The sequence below is a fragment of the Giraffa tippelskirchi genome, chromosome 5 (assembly GCF_054371585.1).
Source record: "Giraffa tippelskirchi isolate mGirTip1 chromosome 5, T2T-mGirTip1v1.2.pri, whole genome shotgun sequence".
Lineage (NCBI taxonomy): Eukaryota > Metazoa > Chordata > Mammalia > Artiodactyla > Giraffidae > Giraffa > Giraffa tippelskirchi.
The window spans coordinates 97,231,838-97,250,228 of NC_137279.1; the positions used below are offsets into that span (position 1 = coordinate 97,231,838).

Consider the following 18,391-nt stretch of genomic DNA (forward strand, 5'->3'; position numbering starts at 1 on the left):
GGGCTTCCCAGGTGCTCAGAGGTAAAGAATTCGTGGAGACTTGAGTTCAATCCCTGGGTCAGGAAGATACCCTGGAGAAGGAAATGTCAACCCACTCCAGTATTCTTGCCTGGGAAATCCCATGGACAGAGGAGCCTGACGGCTACAGTCCATGGGGTCGCAAAAGAGTTGGACACGACTTAGCAACTGAACAAACAATACCACCTTCTACCCAGCCACCCAAGGTAGAAATCTCCCTTTCCCCCATATGATTAAAATCACTTTAAGAACCACACAACAGGGACTTCCCTGGTGGTTCCAGGTTAAGACTCTACACTCCAAAAGCTGGGGGTCCAGGGTTCAATCCCTGGTCAGGGAACTAGATCCCACATGCTGCAACTAAGAATCTACATTGCAAAAGACCACATGTGCTGCAACTAAGACCAGAAGAAACCAAAATAAATAAATATTAAAACAGACACACACACACACACACACACACAATTCTAGATACTGTATCAAAATAGTAACGATGCAAATGGATTGCATCTACCTGAAAATTAGCCTGCAGTCTGTTTCCAACCTCCCCTCTCACAGTCACCCTTCTCCTGCTATGTACTCTCACCCATCTAGCATCTCATTTTGGTGCACTGTCCTGGGGATAACAATTCAAGAATATATTCTTTCTGAGGAAGAGTCCTATAATAGCAAATCAGAGAGAAATTCAGCAAGAAATATTAAATAAGGCAGCATTTTTATTGTCATCCAGGATACATACGGGCTTCCCTTGTGGCTCAGTCAGTAAAGAATCTGCCTGCAGTGTGGGAGACCTGGGTTGAATCCCTCAGTCAGGAAAACCCCTGGAGGAGGGCATGGCAACCCACTACAGTACTCTTGCCTGAATAATGCCCATGGACAGAAGGAGCCTTGAGGGCTCCAGTCCATGGGGTGGCAAAGAGTCGGACACAACTGAGCGACTAAGCACAGGACACTTAGGCTACGTATAAATGCAAGGTTCAGAATTCAGTTTAAAATTCAAATGTGAAATGGCTATCTATCAGAAGGATACATATTAACATTATCTGAATTGAAAAATTACAGACTTTTTCTAATAGAAAGATTGATTTCCCTGACCGATTTTCCAATGAGGATTGACTTTACCAATTAGTTCATATGGCAAACATTTTCCAAAACTTAAGTGAGCTTAATCTGCAGCCCTAAGATTTTGACAAAAATATAAAGTACATATTCATTATGTAATACACAAAAAATTATAAACCTTACAACTATTTATGAGAAAAAAATTTAATATCAATTTTAAGATGTATGAGAATAAACAATTTTTCAAAATTATTTTAAGGTTATTTTAACAAAAAACAAAAATGTGAAGACAACTGGCTTACAAGATTAACTGAAGAGTATCTGCTAAGTGCATGGGGTATAGTGGTATGGAATAAGGAGAAGTCCAAGGTGATTCCTAGATTTATAACCAGGAAATATAAATTTGAGATTAATCCAAAATTCATGTATGGTCACATAGAGAATTGACAACAGTGCAAATAACTACTGATGAGGGAAATTAACTTTGTCTTCTGTATTTGCAATTGTCTTGTGTATTTGTAATAATTTGCAATTATTGCCTTGTGAATTTATATTTGTAGCAACAAATGCATTTTAGTGTATCTGATTTTACATTTATATATTTTCTCTTTGAATTCTACTTTAAAATTGTTATACATCTTATTGGTTCCCTCATTATATAATAAGTATAATAATAAAAAATTCATGTATGTTCATGGTTCATTAAGGTACCTCTTAAATATTTTCCATTATATTTTATTAATTTTTTTTCTGGCCACACCATGAGGCTTGTGGGATCTTAGTTCTCCAAGCAGGGATCAAACTCTAGGCCGCCAGCAGTGAGAACACTAAGTCCTAACCACTGAACCACCAGGAATTCCCTACTTCATTAAATTTTGGAGGAGATGGTATATATGGTATAGAGGTGGAAAACTTCTCCCTTCTTCCTTTCTGGCTAACCTAATAATTAAATTGACATAAAGCAGATTAACAGGAGAGAAACAAATTTCATGCATAAGAGAGCCCCAAAGATAGGAAACACAAAGATACTCAAGCAATTGAGGCTTATACACTACCCTCAGCTAAGGAGAAGGGGGAAGGGTCTGGGGTTTCAAAAGGGAGGAAGACAATTCACAGGAAGATAAGAGCAAGTGCTTGGTAAGCAACAGTTTGCCATACCATGTAGCTAAGTCTCTCTGATAAAAAGTTATCTTTGGTATTAGCTCTTTTTCTGCCATCAATCTAAATTCTTTTAGGCAGTTAAAGGGAAGGTAAATGCTCTTTCAGAGTCTGTTGGGCCTTATCAATTCAAAATAATTCACATGCCAAAGTGGTATATTTTGGAGTCACATATTCTGCTCCTCCTCAGTAGTGATATTGGAAATTTTGGAGCTCTGTAAAGGTCTTAAAATTTAACTTTCAACAATGTCTAAGGTCCACTATAGCTTACACATTCACATTAATCCTGACTTCTGTTTTATAAAGAGGTCTAAGTTGCAGTTTTTAAAAATGTAATATAAAAGTTAACCAGAGAGGGAGAAAAAAAGTTTACCAGGCAATAAGGCACCCAGTCTAAAGTTAAAAATTAAAGGACTGGCTTGTGGTCCAAGATGCAGTTTGTTAACTGGATTTACCCTTTTACCTTAAAGAACTCTGACCCCACCTCACTCCCTACGAAAATCACCACCAACCACCACAAAAAATATATGAAACAATTTTCAAGATACTGGACATCCACCAGTGAAGAACAGTGATCCCTGAGAGACTGGAAGCAATAAAGAGAGCTGTGCAATTAATTTCAGAGGGTTCCCAGGCTACTGCACAGGGGAGGGGAACTTGGGGAACCTGTTGGAGTCCCTGAGTTGAGGAAGTGCAGCCGAGAGTGTGGGGAACCCAACGTGGCTAGTGTCTGTGGGACAGAGTGCTAGAGAGGAGAGACCTGTACAGAGAAAGAACTCTGGAGATCTGCGGAGGGTATTCAGAGTACTGATTGGTGCCTTTGTGTGAGGAAACTATCGCACAAATGCTGGGGAGAGAACTATTGAGAGAACAAGAGTAAACAGCATTCAGCACTCACAGAGAGCTGGGAAGACAGCCTGTTCCCAACAGCTTATGCTGGGAAACCTCATGATTCATAGGGCATTGGGTAGAGTATTCAACAGTCTTTCTTCAGTAATGGGAAATAATTAGCCCTTGACTAATGGTTCTCAGTGAGGGGAAATTGTGCTCCACTCCCCCAGGCAACGATGTCTATAATATCTAGAGACGTTTTTGATTTGTAAGAACTAGGGGCATGGTGCTACTAGCATTTAGTGGGGAGCCAAGGGCGCTACTAAATATTTGCAGTGACCAGGACAGACCCCCTGACAACAAAGTATTACTTGGTCCAAAATGTCAACAGTGCTGAGGCTGAGAAACCTTGCTATAGACTCAGCACTGCTCTTGTCCTTCCTAACAAATCTTAAAAGCAAGACTCAAAAGGATCATACTGTTTCCAAGTAAATTAACTGCATCCCAGAACAAAGCTCAAGCTTTATAGAAATACAAAACTGTGGTACTTGACAGGGTGAAATTCACAATGTCTGGTATTCAGTTCTTCCTCATTTAACAAAGATTACCAGGCATGCAGAGGTGCAGGAAAAAACAGCCAATCGAAACCAGTCAGAACTGACACAGACATAAGAAGTGGCATAAAATGACATTAAAAGTTATTACACCTAAATTCTATAAATTCTATAGGTTAAGCAGAGATATGGCAGATATAAAAAAAGACCCAAATCAAATTCTTAGACATAAAAGTGACAGTGTCTTAGATGAAAAATACACTGGATGGATTTAATAGCAGATTACATATTTCAGAAGAAAAGATTCATTAACTTGAAAATATAGCAGTATAAACTATCCAAAATGAAACAGAGATAAGAGAATTTTTAATGACACTCAAAAAGAAAAATACATCAATGAGCTGTGAGACAATGTTAAATGGCCTAATATATAAGTACTTGGAGTCCTTAAAAGAAAGGGGAGAGAGGAGAGGACATAAAATATAGCTGAAGAAATAACAGCCAAAAATTTTCCAGATTTGATGAAAACTATTAATCCACAGAGGTAAGAATCCCAATGAGTCCCCAAACACCAGAAATATTAAAAATACATCGAGGTACATCATAACCAAATTGTTTTTTTAAAAAAGACAAGAAGAAAATCTTAGAAGCATCCAGAGAAAAAAAGGCATCTCATATATAGACAAAATTAAGAATAACATCAGATCTCTCATTGGGAATAATGCAAGCAACGCTCAATATTATGTGGCAGTCTGGATGGGAGGGGAGTTTGGGGAAGAATGTATGCATGTATATGTATGACTGAGTCTCTTCAATGTTCACCTGAAACTGTCAAAACATTGTTAATAAGCTATGTGAGTGCTGCTTGCTCATCATGTCCAGCTCTTTGTGACTCCATGGACTGTAGCCTGCCGGGCTCCTTTGTCCATGGGATTCTCCAGGCAAGAATACTGGAGTGGGTTGCCATTTCCTTCTCCAGGGGATCTTCCCAACCCAGGGATCAAACCCACATCTCCTGAGTCTCCTGCAATGGCAGGCAGAGTCTTTATCCAATACAAAATAAAAAGTTTTTTTAAAAAAAGAAATAATGCAAGTGAGAATATAGTAAAGCAGTACCTTAAAAATACTGGGGGGAAAAAAACTGTCAATGCAGAATTCTATACTCAGCAAAAATTTTTCAAAAGTAACAGCAAAATAAAGACATATTCAAACACATGAAAGCTGAAAGAATTCATTACCAAAGTACCCACTAGAAGACCCCCACACTACACACACAGATACATAGTACAAGAATATAAAGGAAGTCCTCAAGCAGAAGAAAATGATACCAGATGGAAATCTGGATCTTCACAAATGAATGAAGAATCCTGGAAATGACAACTACATTGGTAAATGAATAAGATTTTTTTCTTACTATTTAAAATTCTTTGAAAGACAAATGGCTGCCTAAACAAAATAGTAGCAATGTAATGTGAGGGTTTTTAACATTTAAAAAGGTAAAATGCATGATAAAAAAGAGCATAAATGTCATGAGAGAAGAAACAACACTATTGCAAGGCTCTTACAGTAGGAATGGTCCTGCATCTATCAAAGAAATTGAATGTATAGTTAAAAACTTTCCCACAAAGTAAATTCCATGCCCAGGAGGCTTCACTATTGAATTATACCCAACATTTTTGAAAAAAATGCCAATTCTACGCAAGCTCTTCCAGAAAATTGAAAAGGGTAATACTTCCCAACTCATTCTATAAAGCCAGCATTATTCTAATACCACAACTAGAAAAAGATACTATAAGAAAAGATCCTCATGTGGCTTATTCAGGAAAACAAGGTTAGTTTTACATTCAAAAATCAATCGGGGTAGACTTCCCTGGTGATCCAGTGGTTAAGAATCCCCCTGCCAATGCAGAGACACAGGTTTCATCCCTGGATCCCTAGTCTGGGAAGATCTCACATGCCGTGGGGCAACTAAGCCCGCTTGCCACAGCTACTGAAGCCTGTGCACTCTAAGGCCTCCATGCTGCAACTACTGAGCCTGCATGCTGCAACTACTGAAGCCCAAGTGCCTAGAGCCTGTGCTCTGCAACAAGAGAAGCCACTGAGATGAGAAACTCACACATACCACAACAAAGACCCAACGCAGACAAAAATTAATTAAAATTTAAAAATCAATCAAGGTAATTCACAATAATAAATTTAAAAAGAAAAAACACATGATCATCTTAATAGATGCAGAAAAAGCATTTGATTAAATCCAACATCCATTCCTAACAAAAACTCAGCACATGAGGAATTTTAGGTAGGATTTCTCCTTATGTTAATGAGCATCTACAACAAACACATAGCTAACATCATCCTTAATGGTGAAAGACTGAATACTCTCCCCCTAAGATCAGCAACAAGACAAGCATATCTGCTTTCATCACTACTATTCAACATTGTAGTGGAAATCCTAGACAGTGCAATAAAGCAAAAAAAAAAAAAAAAAAAAGAGCTGTCCGGATAGTAAAAGATGAAGTAAAACTCAGATAACATGATCATCTTTGTAAAAAATTTAAGGAATCTATTAAAAACTTACTAGAACTAGTAAATGAATTTAAAGTTTACAGATATAAGATCAATATATTAAAAAGTAATTGTATTTCTATATACAAGCAATGAACAATCAGGGATTGAAATTTTAAATGTTCTTGATAGCATCAATATATATAAACTTCCTTAAGATAAATATGACAAAAGATATATAAAACCTGTACTACAAATTGCAGCTGAGGGAAATTACAGAAGATTTAAATAAATGAAGAAAAATAACTTGTTCACGAGAAGACTCAATTTGCTAAGATATCAATTCAAAACCCCAGCAGATTTTTCATAGATATTGACAAACTTATTCTAAAATTTATATGGAAATGAAAAATATCTAGAATAGCCAAAACAACATTGATAAAGAACAAAGTTGAAAATAATTTCAAGACTAGTCACAACACTTCAGGAATCAAGATGGTATGATGTTAGTATTAAGAAAGGTAACTAGATCAAAGGTACAGAATAGAGAATCTAGACCAATACACAAAAGTGGATAACCAAGGAATTCCCTGGCAGTCCACTGGTTAGGATTCCATGCTTTTACTGTAGAGGGCAAGGGTACAATCCCTGGTCAGGGAACTAAGATTCCAAAAGTTTTCTAGTGTGGCAAAAAAAAATAAAAGGATAATCAATTTTTTGAGGCAGGAGCAAGGACAACTGAATTGAGAAAAGAATGCATTTATTCATATAAAGACTTACGCTCAGAGCAGTTTTATTTGTAATAGAGAAACACTGGAAACTACCTAAATGGTCATTGACAAGTGAATGGGAAAACTGTGGTACATTCAAACAATAAAATACTAATCAATAAAAAGGAATGAATTATTGATACAAGCAACAACATGGATGAATCTCAAAAAAAAAAGAGTATATACTACATGATTCTATTTAAAACTTGAGAAAATGCAAACTAAAGTGACAGCAGATTGGTGTTCACTTAGAGGGTAGGAGGAAGAGTTTACAAAGGACATGAGGAGGAAACTTGTGGGCGCAAGATAAGCTCATTATCTTGATTGCAGTGATGGTTCCATAGGTGTATGTGTTTGTACATGTTAAGTCTCTTCAGTCATGTCAGACTCTTGTGTGACCCTATGGACCATAGCCTGCTAGGCTCCTCTGTCCACGGGATTCCCTAGGCAAGAATACTGAAGTGGGTTGCCATACTCTCCTCCAAGGGATCTTCCCAAACAGTGATTGAACCCACGTCTCTTATGTCTCCTTCATCAGCAGGTGGGTTCTTTACCACCAAGGCCACCTGAGAAGCCCTCATAGGTGTATATGTGTATCAAAATTTACCAATTTGTATACTTTAAATACATGGGGTTTATTATATGTCCCCATTTAACCTCAATAAAGCTGCTTACGATATTAAAGGAGAATGGTGGAAATACTATTAAGTTTCATACAGTTGGCTTATTTCGTTATAGTTCTATCAAAAACAAGGAAGAAAATTTATTCTTTACGTAAGCCACACAAACACCAAAGAAAAACTTTTCCATATCCACAGGCTACCAATTCTATTGCTAGATTGTCACCTTCCCCATCTCCCTCCAAACTTGGCCAGACATTTCATATGTGTTGCCAACATGAATACCTCGGAAAAATACCTGATGAAGGCTCTAGGTCAGAGTGTGGGTGACCGGGCCAAATACATTCTGACTATCTGGCTACTATCTGACATATGCAGAAGTTATACTGAATGTAACTGACCTAGGAGAGCTGTTGGTACCTTTACAATCTTAACAGAGCTGGTCTATTTAGGGGTTTTGATGGATTCTAACTACACTGTAATTTATTTATATATATCCATATATATATATAAATATATATATATCCATATACACTTTTAAGTTATCTGTATAAACTATCTTATTTATTAAGAGAAATCATCTTGATTTATGGGTTTGATTTATAATGTGCCTCTATCTGCATGCACCATGTGGAAAGACAACAGGATACTTTGGGCTCTTGCTGCCAAACAAATATTGAAGCAATTTGTGAGAGTTATTAAAAGAAGTACTATAATTAACAGGACAATTTGGCACCATCCATGCCCTCAGGAAACTGGAGTACTATATTGAAAAGGAGACGACTTAGGCAGTCTGCTAAAATTACAGAACATCAACAGCCGCCCCTTATGTCGAATCATCTTTGGTTTGAGTCATTCTTACATGCTTTATTTCTCAAATTCCCTCTGTCTCATAATGGTATACCTTTGCTGCTACTGCTAAGTCACTTCAGTCGTGTCCAACTCTGTGCGACCCTATAGACAGCAGTCCACCAGACTCCACCGTCCCTAGGATTCTCCAGGCAAGAATACTGGAGTGGGTTGCCATTTCCTTCTCCACTGCATGAAAGGGAAAAGTGAAAGTGAAGTCGCTCAGTCGTGTCCGACTCTTAGCGACCCCATGGACTGTAGCCTACCAGGCTCCTCCGTCCAGGGATTTTCCAGGCAAGAGTACTGGAGTGGGGTGCCATTGCCTTCTCCAGGTATACCTTTACCCCCAGTTAATTTTGTGGGTTTAAAATACTGGACATTCTTCCCTACTGACAAACTGATAGGGAAGCTCACATAATCAAGGAAAACTCTTGTTGTTGTTAAATCACTCAGTCATGTCCAACTCTTTTGTGACCCCATGGACTGTAGCCTGCCTGACTCCTCTGACCATGGGATTTCCCAGGCAAGAATACTGGAGTGGGTTGCCATTTCTTTCAGGGATCTTCACAACCCAGGGATTGAACCCTAGTCTCCTGCATTGGCAGGCAGATTCTTTATCAACTGAGCCACCTGAGAAGCCCCAATCAAGGAAAATATCTGATTTTTATATAAAGATGCTTTAAATAAAAATACTAATTGCTCACAAAAAAAAGTAGACTGAGGATCTCTGAACTTAGACCCAAACCCAAAGCCAAGTTTGTTTATCTCTGATAAATCTCTCCTGATGATTCCTCCAGTCCCACCTTTACTGCCTGAGTAGGTACAGAGCTGTGTTGGCAGAAAAACATTGTGTACGGATGTTCTGGGGGTAAGCAATTCTAGTAACCCCTAAGACTTAAAACTAAGACTGGTATATTGGTAAATATTTAATAAGGTAAGAAAGGAAAGCCCTCAGTTGCAGTATCTGAATGAATACTCCCAATCAGTCAGTTTTAAGCTACCACTGTGATGTGACCAAATGCAATGTTTGGAAGGGGTGCCTAGTATTCCCACCATACAAATGCGACAGAGATAAATAACCTCAAGAGCACATACAACAGCAAAATGTAGTAAAAATAATTAAGCAGTTTTGTTTTTTACATTCTAAAAGAACTAATAATTTATTACAGAGCATAAATCAAACTATTGTTGGTATTTCATTATGTCCCTAAAGAAATATTTAAAAAGAAGTTTCATACACCAGAATTATAACAGCACTTATAATTGTTTGTGGCTATGAAAAGGCAGTCAACATCCACTTAAAACTGTAACCAGTGATGAAATATACTTCAAGAACATAAACAGTTTTTAGTATCTAATACTGTCAGCAGTGAAGCCCACGAACAATTCCCAGGAAATAAAATCCGGGTAATAAAATAAAATCTAACCTTTTTCTTTTCCTTTGTGTTTAGTCTAGTTTCAGTTGCTCACAGGGTGCCCATGTGCAGAGATTTGTACACCAGGCCCTTCAGACCAGAGTTCCTAGTGCAAAAAGGCTGTGCCCTCACACCTCAGCTCCAGAAACCATATTCAGAAGCACTGCAAGCAACACTGCAATTGAAGATAGCTATGGGGCCCAGGGCAGATATGCTGCCCCCTCCCCCACATTGCCTTGAGCAGCAATGAAAGCTTGAGCAGCAAAAGTGGGGGGAGGTGCTTGCCAAGAACCCGCCCCCTCCCTGCTGACAAGAACCCTATGAAGCAGCCAGGCCAAGCACCTATGAGGAAGACCCAAGTACTCTAGAGCTGGAGCTCACACCTCTTCATTTTTTGATTTCCTTTGATTCTGAACCAGGCTTGATCTCCTACTGGCTCCAAGATACCAGGCAGAAGGACCTTTATTGGGGACTGACTCAGGGGTGTTGTAACAATACCTTCATTTTTTAAATACAACTTATTAACTGTAAGTTTGTATCATTTACGTTTTAAATAATGGAAGTGTTTAAGAATTGGCCAGCCAAATTCTTACCATTTTAACGAGTCTGTATAAGCCCCGTTTCAACACATTACTAGTCTGGGGTCATTTTCTTTGTGAGCAGGATACAAGGTAGCCTCAAATAACTTCTAACTTCAGTGACTCCTACTGAAAGAGAAGGTCCTGGTGACAAGTAAAACTTGATACATTCTTTTTAATACAACAACGAGGAAATAAGAGGCCAGGTACAGTTAAAAAGTATACAAAGTGTTACAGGGCTTCCCCCTTGGCTTAGCAGTTAAAGAATCCACCTGTAATACAGGGGACACAGTATACGCAGCTGGATCCCTTGGTCAAGAAGACCCCCTGGAGGAGGAAATGGCAACCCACTCCAGTATTCTTGCCTGGAAAATTTCATGGATAGAGGAGCCTGGCAGGCTACAGTCTTCGGGGGTCACAAAGAGTCAGATAAGACTGAGTCACTAAGCGCAAACCCACCCACGGTGTTAGGTGGTGCGCTGGACTTTGAGCTCAGTTATGTCTCCAGAGCTAAGAGATGACTGCTTCCTTTAGGTGTTGCTACAATTTCTATTTTTGAAAAAGTCAGACTTAAAGACTTTTTTAGCTCTGCTCCCTTAAAGATGTGTGTGCAGGGGTGGGGGTGGGTGGGTAGTCTCCAAGAAAAATATTCTATTCCTACAATCTTCTGTGTGCGCTCCTACCCCCCTGAGGGCTTAAATCAGCTGCCGGCAGTGCAGTGCTAAGTCTCTTCGGTCGTGTCCAACTCTCCTGCGCCCCCATGGACTGTAGCCCACAAGGCTCCTCTGTCCATGGGATTCTTTCTCCAGGCAAGAATACTGGAGTGGGTTGCCTTGCCCTCCTTCAGGGGATCTTCCCAACCCAAGGATGGAACCTGCGTCTCTTACGTTTCCTGCACTGTCAGGCGGGTTCTTTACCACTAGCACCACCAACGGCGGGAGGGAGAGCTGTTAGGAAACAGCACAGAACTTGGCCCTCTAGCAAGAGGGGAGGAAAAGACCAGCGAACCCTCACCAGCAGCGCTTAGGTGCCGGGGCTGAGGGACTGAGCCATAGTCGCGGACCCGCACTTCTGGCCTCCTCGCCCTCCCCATGCCGCGCGGCCGCTGTTGCCGCTCGCCCCTCGCTCCAGTGGCCTTCACAAGTCTTGACAGTTTCCCCGGAAGTGGCTCAGGCGCGGGAGGACAGCTATAGGCTTTACCCGACGTCATGCCTGCCTTCATGCCCCTCCCTCCCACTGCCCCTTCCTCCCAGTGCCCCTCCGAGACACGCGTCCCCTCGCACCGGAGCGCCAGGCTCCGCCCCCACCTCGCCTCAGTTAAAGAGGAAGAGCATGCGTGTGGGTGTCAGCTGGCCCAAGCCAGCTCCCTCACTTCCGAGAGCCATGCTGAGGAGCTGCACCGCGGGACCTCGCTCGCTCTGGGCCCTGTGCGGCCGGCGGGGAGGCGCGCCCCGGCAGCCGACGGACCTGCAATCAGCGCCGGTGAGTCCGGGTAGCCGGAGAGCGAAAATGGGCAGAAGGGTAGGGCTTTTTCGTCAGGAACTAGCCTGTGATAAGGGATATGTTCAGCTGTTTATCCCTTTCCTCAGCCAACTGACCTCAGAATGAAAGCTAACATTAGCTCCAGAAGGTATCAGTATTAACAAGGTCACCGGATCTTTCAGTCTTGAGAGTCAAGCCATAAGAAACTGGACAGGAGGGTGACGCGGTTTTGAGGCAGCGTGCAGGATGCTTGAATCGGGTCAGCAAGTCAAAGTATACCACTACTACTAATAAAGAAGGATTATGACTTAAGCAAGGTCAGCTGCTTAAGAAAACACGTGGTAGAGTTGGATTCTGAACCTAAGTAGTCTGGCAAATAACCATTACCTTATACCCTCAGGAGGATCCGTTTTCTCACTTTTAATACTTGTTACAAGGTTTAAGTGAGACAAGGCAAGTATGTAACAGCGGCGTCTGGCGTTAGTATTAACTAAATATTGTTGTTGTTAAGTCGTTAAGTCCTGCCCAACTCTTGCGACCCCATGGACTATAGCCCGCCAGGCTCCTCTGGCCATGAGATTTCCCAGGCAAGAATACTGGAGTGAGTTGCCATTTCCTTCTCCAGGAGATCTTCCTGATCCAGGGATGGAGCCTGCATCTCCTGCATTGGCTTCTTTACCCCTGAGCCACCAGGGATGCCCTAAATAAATATTGCCTGTTGGAGAACAGTTTCCTCCTCTATATACCCTTAGTACTTTCCCATTGTTTTTGTTGTTCAGTCACTAAGTCGTATCTGACTCTTTGGGACCCCATGGACTGTAGTACACCAGGCTTCCTTGTCCTTCACAATCTCCCTCGGTTTGCTCAGACTCACGTCCATTGAGTCGATGATGCCATCCAACCATTTTATACTCTGTTGCCCCCTTCTCCTCCTGAATCTTTCCCGGGATCAGAGTCTTTTCCAGTGAGTTGACTCTTGCATCAGGTGGCCAAAGTATTGGAGCTTCAGCTTCAGCATCAGTCCTTCCAATGAATATTCAGGGTTAATTTCCTTTAGTATTGATTGGTTTAATCTCCTTGCTGACCAAGGGACTCTCAATAAATAAATATTGCCTGTTCTTATATCCCTGTTTTGATTTATTGATATATTCAATTAATATTAATCGAGCACTAACAATATGCCAGACATCAGTTTCTAATGCTGTAAAGATGAATAAGGAACAACCCTTTCAGAGAGCTCAAGTCTAATTTGGGAGAAAGGAATGCAAGTGCAAAATTTTAAAATATATATACTATGGGAAGTACTAAAGGTCCATAGAGGAGGGAACAACTCTGTTTTGAGCATGAACTAAAAGCTGTTGTACCTTGTTTTTATTTATTTATTGTTTCAACTAAGTCAACTTTTATTTAGGCATTAATATCATAAGTCATTCCCATGTTACAATCTGAAAACACCAATACTAAGAGAACAGAGCACTGGATTCAGATAAATAACTCTTTTAGTAATCATTAAGCACTTGAAAACTTTAAAAACAGGTGCAGGTGGGGGAGAGGCGACTCAGCAGGCTTCCTGAAAGGACAAAGACAAGAACAATATCATTTCACTTCAGTATAGCAACCCAAGATTTCTTTATCTACTACTTTATCTACTAGAAAAAATAAGATTTTCTTTCTTATCATTTTCCACTCAGCAATTAATACAAATATTTGCTGGCTCTCGCCAGCTATATCTAAGGAATATCTAAAGATAATAGTTCATAAGGATATTGAGTTAATTCTAGATAATTCAATTAAATTGTACTGCTTAAATTGTCCTCTCTGAACGAGATCAGTTCTGTGAAAATAATCATTTTAGGCTCTTATAGGACACGCACAAATGGATTCCATTCATGATAGTTAAAACCATTTTAACATCTCTGAAAATGTTAAGTTTAAGAATTTTGAAACAATTGCTATACAGCCACCAGGGAAGTCACTTATTATTTAAGCAGTCTACTTGAATTGAATAATGAAATAATGTTCACCTTGGAAGATTCAAGGTAATTAATAATAATTTACAATAAAATTAGCTTCCCCAATTATTTTGATATTAAAAATAATAAAGATAACTAACATATTAAAATATTCAAGTAATAGTAAATGGTGAAAAATTTCAAGATGAAGTTTTTAGCAAAAAGAAAGGAGAGCCTGGTACCTTTTTATTTATTTGTTTGTTTGTTTATTTTGGTTGCGCTGGGTCTTTGTTGCTGTGTCCGGGCTTTCTTGGGGTTTTTTTCTAGTTGTAGTGAGCAGGGGCTACTCTTGGTTGCAGAGCACATGCTTCTCATTGCAGTGGCTTCTTTTGTTGTGAAGCACAGGCTCTAGTGTATGTAGGCTTCAGTCATTGCAGCACACAGGCTCAGTAGTTGTGGCTCCCAGGCTCTAGCATGGGCTTAGTAGTTGTGATGCACAGGCTTAGTTGCTTCGCAGCATGTGGGATCTTTCTGGACCAGGAATCAAACCCGTGTCCCCTGCATTGACAGGCAGATTCTCATCCACTGTACCACCAGGGAAGTCCAAGGCTGATACTTTTAATCAAAACATTAATTAGTGTTATAATGGGATTCTAATGGTGTTAGCTGTAGGGAATAAATAATAATTGATAAAATGAGGATGTTTTTATTGGTATTATTTCCTTGATTACTTAAATTTTTCACTAGAAGTCTAAAAACTTGTGGTTGAGTATACAGAAGAGCATTAAGTATGGGCTATTTGTAAGAGCAAAGACATCAAAAGAGTATTTTGAAGTTATAGGCTCATTTCCAGGCTTGTGCAGAACATGCTTCTCTTTTCAACTTTGGGTTAAAAAATATCTGCAAGATTGTGGTTGGGAGCCTCCAAATAGGGCTATTCAATATTCATGTTTCTTTCTTCTGGGCCTTTTGTCTTCTGCCAGTTCTTCTCAATTTTCTAGAAACAGGAAATGATACTTCATTCCACTTATCACCATCTTAAGGCATTCAGGATTATCTTGAATAAGTGGTTCAGTTAGTGCCATTTTACTTAAATTCTTTGTTATAAGTGGAAACCTGACTTTGACAAGAAAAAGTGAAAGTCACTCAGTCATGTCCGACTCTTTACAACCCCATGGACTATACAGTCCATGGAATTCTCCAGGCCAAGATACTGGAGTGGGTAGCCTATCCCTTCTCCAGCAGATCTTCCCAACCCAGGAATCGAACTGGGGTCTCCTGCATTGCAGATGGATTCTTTACCAGCTGAGCTACCAGGGAAGCCCATACAAGGATGTCAGCCATAAATGGCTGGCGATTAGGTTCACCATATTTTAACCACCAGACTGTGTGCTGTGTTAGTCACTCAGTTGTGTCTGACTCTTTGCGACCCCATGGACTGTAACCCGCCAGGCTCCTCTGTCCCTGGAATTCTCCAGGCAAGAATACTGGAGTGGGTTGCCATGCCCTTCTCCAGGGGATCTTCCCAATGCAGGGATCCAACCCAGGTCTCCAGCATTGCAGGTGGATTCTTTCTGTCTGAGCCACCAGGGAAGCCTGATCCTCTGCTCTCACAGTCAGAGTGTCCTGGTTGAGGAGATGTGTAACTCGCTTGGCATTAAGTTGCAGACATTCATCAGTTTTATACAGTTCAATAAAATGCTGATGAATAAAGTCATCTGCTGTTGCTTTCAATTCGGGACAGTCTAGACACTCTGCTAGCACACTTAAACCGAGACAATTTGAAGCATCAGCTTGTTCTTTCAAAAAATCAGCACACAAACCTCCCTGGGGTCCAGTGGTTAAGAATCTGCCTGCCAATGCAGGGGACATGGGCTTGATCCCTGCTCAGGAATGATTCCATATGCCGTGGGGTAACTGAACCCATGCTCTGGAGTCCGCAAGCTACAAGTTCTGAACCCACATGCCACAACTATTGAAGCCCAAGCACCCTGGAGCCCATGCTCTGCAACAAGAGAAGCCATCGCAATGAGAAGCCCTGCTTACCTCAACTAAAGAGTAGCCCCCACTAGCTGCAACTAGAGAAAGCCCATATGTAGCAACAAAGACCCAGCACAGCCAAAGAAAGAAATCAACACACATTTTCTTCACAGGTTCAGTCTGGTACTAGTTTGCTGCATCTAACAAAGACTGAACATTGTTGCTATTCACAGAAATTCTCATGGTACAAGCAGATTCCACAAGTTATTTGATAATGTCAGGTGCAGCATCTTTGAGTTCTATTTCAAAGGTCTTTGATTCAAGCATGTGAGTTGTGAGCATTAAGTTTAAAAAAATGAATGGCTGCACCAAGGACAACATGATGAGGAGGTATCTTTCATTCCTGGACCATAAGAATCACATCACACAATGTTTTCTTTCTATTTATGTAGCTTGTCAACAAGGTTCTGTAGTCAGTTTCTCCCAGCATGATTTCAAGTTGACCCTGGATATAAATCCCTGGGAAGACTGTAGATTCAACTATAGTTGAGCAGTGAATTTAAATCACTGTTTCTGAATGTTATTCATGATACCCATGAACCCAGCCAATTTGGCAAATTTCTTCTCACTGGGGCTTCTGTTTACCAAGTACTGAGGCTGAGAGAGGGCCGGTGCAATGCCCTGCTACCCAGCGGGCAAGCAGGCCACTGTGGTAGAACAAGGCCCAACCACCCCTTCAAGCTCTCCAGAGGCAACAACATGGGCTTTACAGCATTTCCCTTAGAACCAGAGCCCAGGCAACTTACTTTTAAAGAATAACGAGTGCAGATCCATTATTAATCCTGTGTCATCACCAACTCAGTGGACATGAACTTGAGCAAACTCCAGGAGATAGTAGAGGACAGAGGAGCCTGGCGTGCTGCAGTCCATGAGGTCATAGAGTCAGACACGACTTAGTGACTGAACCACAACCACCATCTTATACATTGGAAAAGAAAAATGTCCTGTGCTAATCTCACAATAAAGATAGATTCATTTCTTTAATTATATGTTGGTGTCTGGTCGTCTATGTTGAGAATATTTAACAATATTTATGGGCTTTGTAACAGTAATATTCACAGGCTTTACAAATCATGCCTCTTTTGGTTCAGTAACTTAATCTTAAAAGGAGATACATTAAAAAGTTGTAACTTAAGCCCCGCTTGAAACACACATAATCAAACATCTAGCAAGACCTTTCCCCTATTCAGGGCAACAAAAAGTAGTGATTATCCCTAGCATTTATCCCTCAGGCACAGAGTCTGTGCTGTGAATTTATAGATGCCTTTACTTCCAAGTATCACTTAGTTCCCATCTCCTTGAACTGAAACTTTCATTATTTTTATTTCTCACAATATCATAGTGTTCATCTGTCGTCCCAAACTCAACATGCCCCAGACTAAAATTAATGCTTCCGCTCCTACTTTCCGCCTCCTGACATTCACACAAACATTAACAAAAACCTCCTCTTTCTTTTCCTTCTGTCCACTCCAATCTTCAAACCACAAGTCAGGAATTATCCAAAACTCTTCTACTTTCTCTTCCCCCATGATCAGTCAGTCTCTACAACCCTTAGTCCCAATATCCTAGATATCTCTTAAATCTTTTTCATTCATTTCTACCTAGTTCAGCTTCTGACCATATTTCTCCTGGACCTCTGCAACAGTCTTTAACTGGTTTCCTTACCATTGCTTCTCACCTTACAATTCATCCTTTACATCAGAGGGAGCTTTCTAAAACCTCAGTTCATGTTACTGCTTTGCTTAAAACTCCCTACGGCACTCCATAATGGAAAAAAAGTACTTTGCCACTCAATTGGCATGTATTCTTCATGATTCTTTAAAGACTCCTTTTCTTTAAATAGCTTCATCCTAGGCAATAACACCTACAAAATCAAAGTGTGATGCACTATTTATGTACTTTTATAATATTCATTTAAAAATACATGTGTTATTGTTGTTGTGCCACCTAAAATCATCTTTCCTATTGACCTTTTGAAACATTAACCTAGAAGATGAAATCTAAGCTTTCGTTAAACCCAAAGAGCCACTATAGTGTCACCCCTCTTCTGTTTTGCCATCCCCATCTTGCTACTGTTCTCTTTGTACCTTTCAGCCATAAAGACTGAAATCCTAGCAGTTCCCCATATTTCTCTGCCTTTTGCTTGGAGCAGCCTTCCTGTTGTCTTTAGTGAACTTTTCATCCTTTAGAAACCACCTATATCTGTTCTCATCTTTTTGAAGTTTTCCCTAAAAGTCGCTTCTTCTGTGTCTGTATCTACTGTTGTAGCATTTTTCACACTCAAGACTACAAGCACTTGAGGACAGGGTCTAAGTCTTCTCTGTTTATGTTACCTGTACCTGGCCCAGAACTAGAGCATATAGTAGGGCTCAAAAAAGTTTGTTGCAGGACTTCCCTGGCACTCCAGTGGCTAAGATTCCACACTTCCACTGCAGAGGACGTAGGTTCAATCCCTGGTTGGGGAACTAAGATCCCACATGCCATACAGTGTGGCCCTAAAAGGGAAAAAAAAAAGTTTGTTACATTCAGCTGAATCCCCTCAGACTTCAAAGTTAAA

At 40.4% G+C, this 18,391-nt stretch overlaps 1 protein-coding gene and 1 pseudogene across 2 annotated transcripts in view; one reads left to right on the forward strand and one right to left on the reverse strand.

The window, feature by feature from the left end:
* The first annotated feature begins 11,411 nt into the window (after positions 1-11,411).
* The window catches only part of THEM4 (thioesterase superfamily member 4), a 48,954-nt gene continuing 41,974 nt past the window's right edge, over positions 11,412-18,391 (forward strand). The window contains exon 1 of one of the 2 annotated variants that reach the window (XM_081490873.1): positions 11,412-11,842. In XM_081490873.1, the coding sequence (XP_081346999.1) occupies positions 11,569-11,842 (274 nt within the window). In that variant the 5' untranslated portion in view covers positions 11,412-11,568. The remainder of the gene's footprint in view (positions 11,843-18,391) is intronic. The other variant, XM_081490872.1, reaches the window with a different exon arrangement.
* Positions 14,590-16,264, reverse strand: LOC145506373 (kelch-like protein 7; annotated as a pseudogene).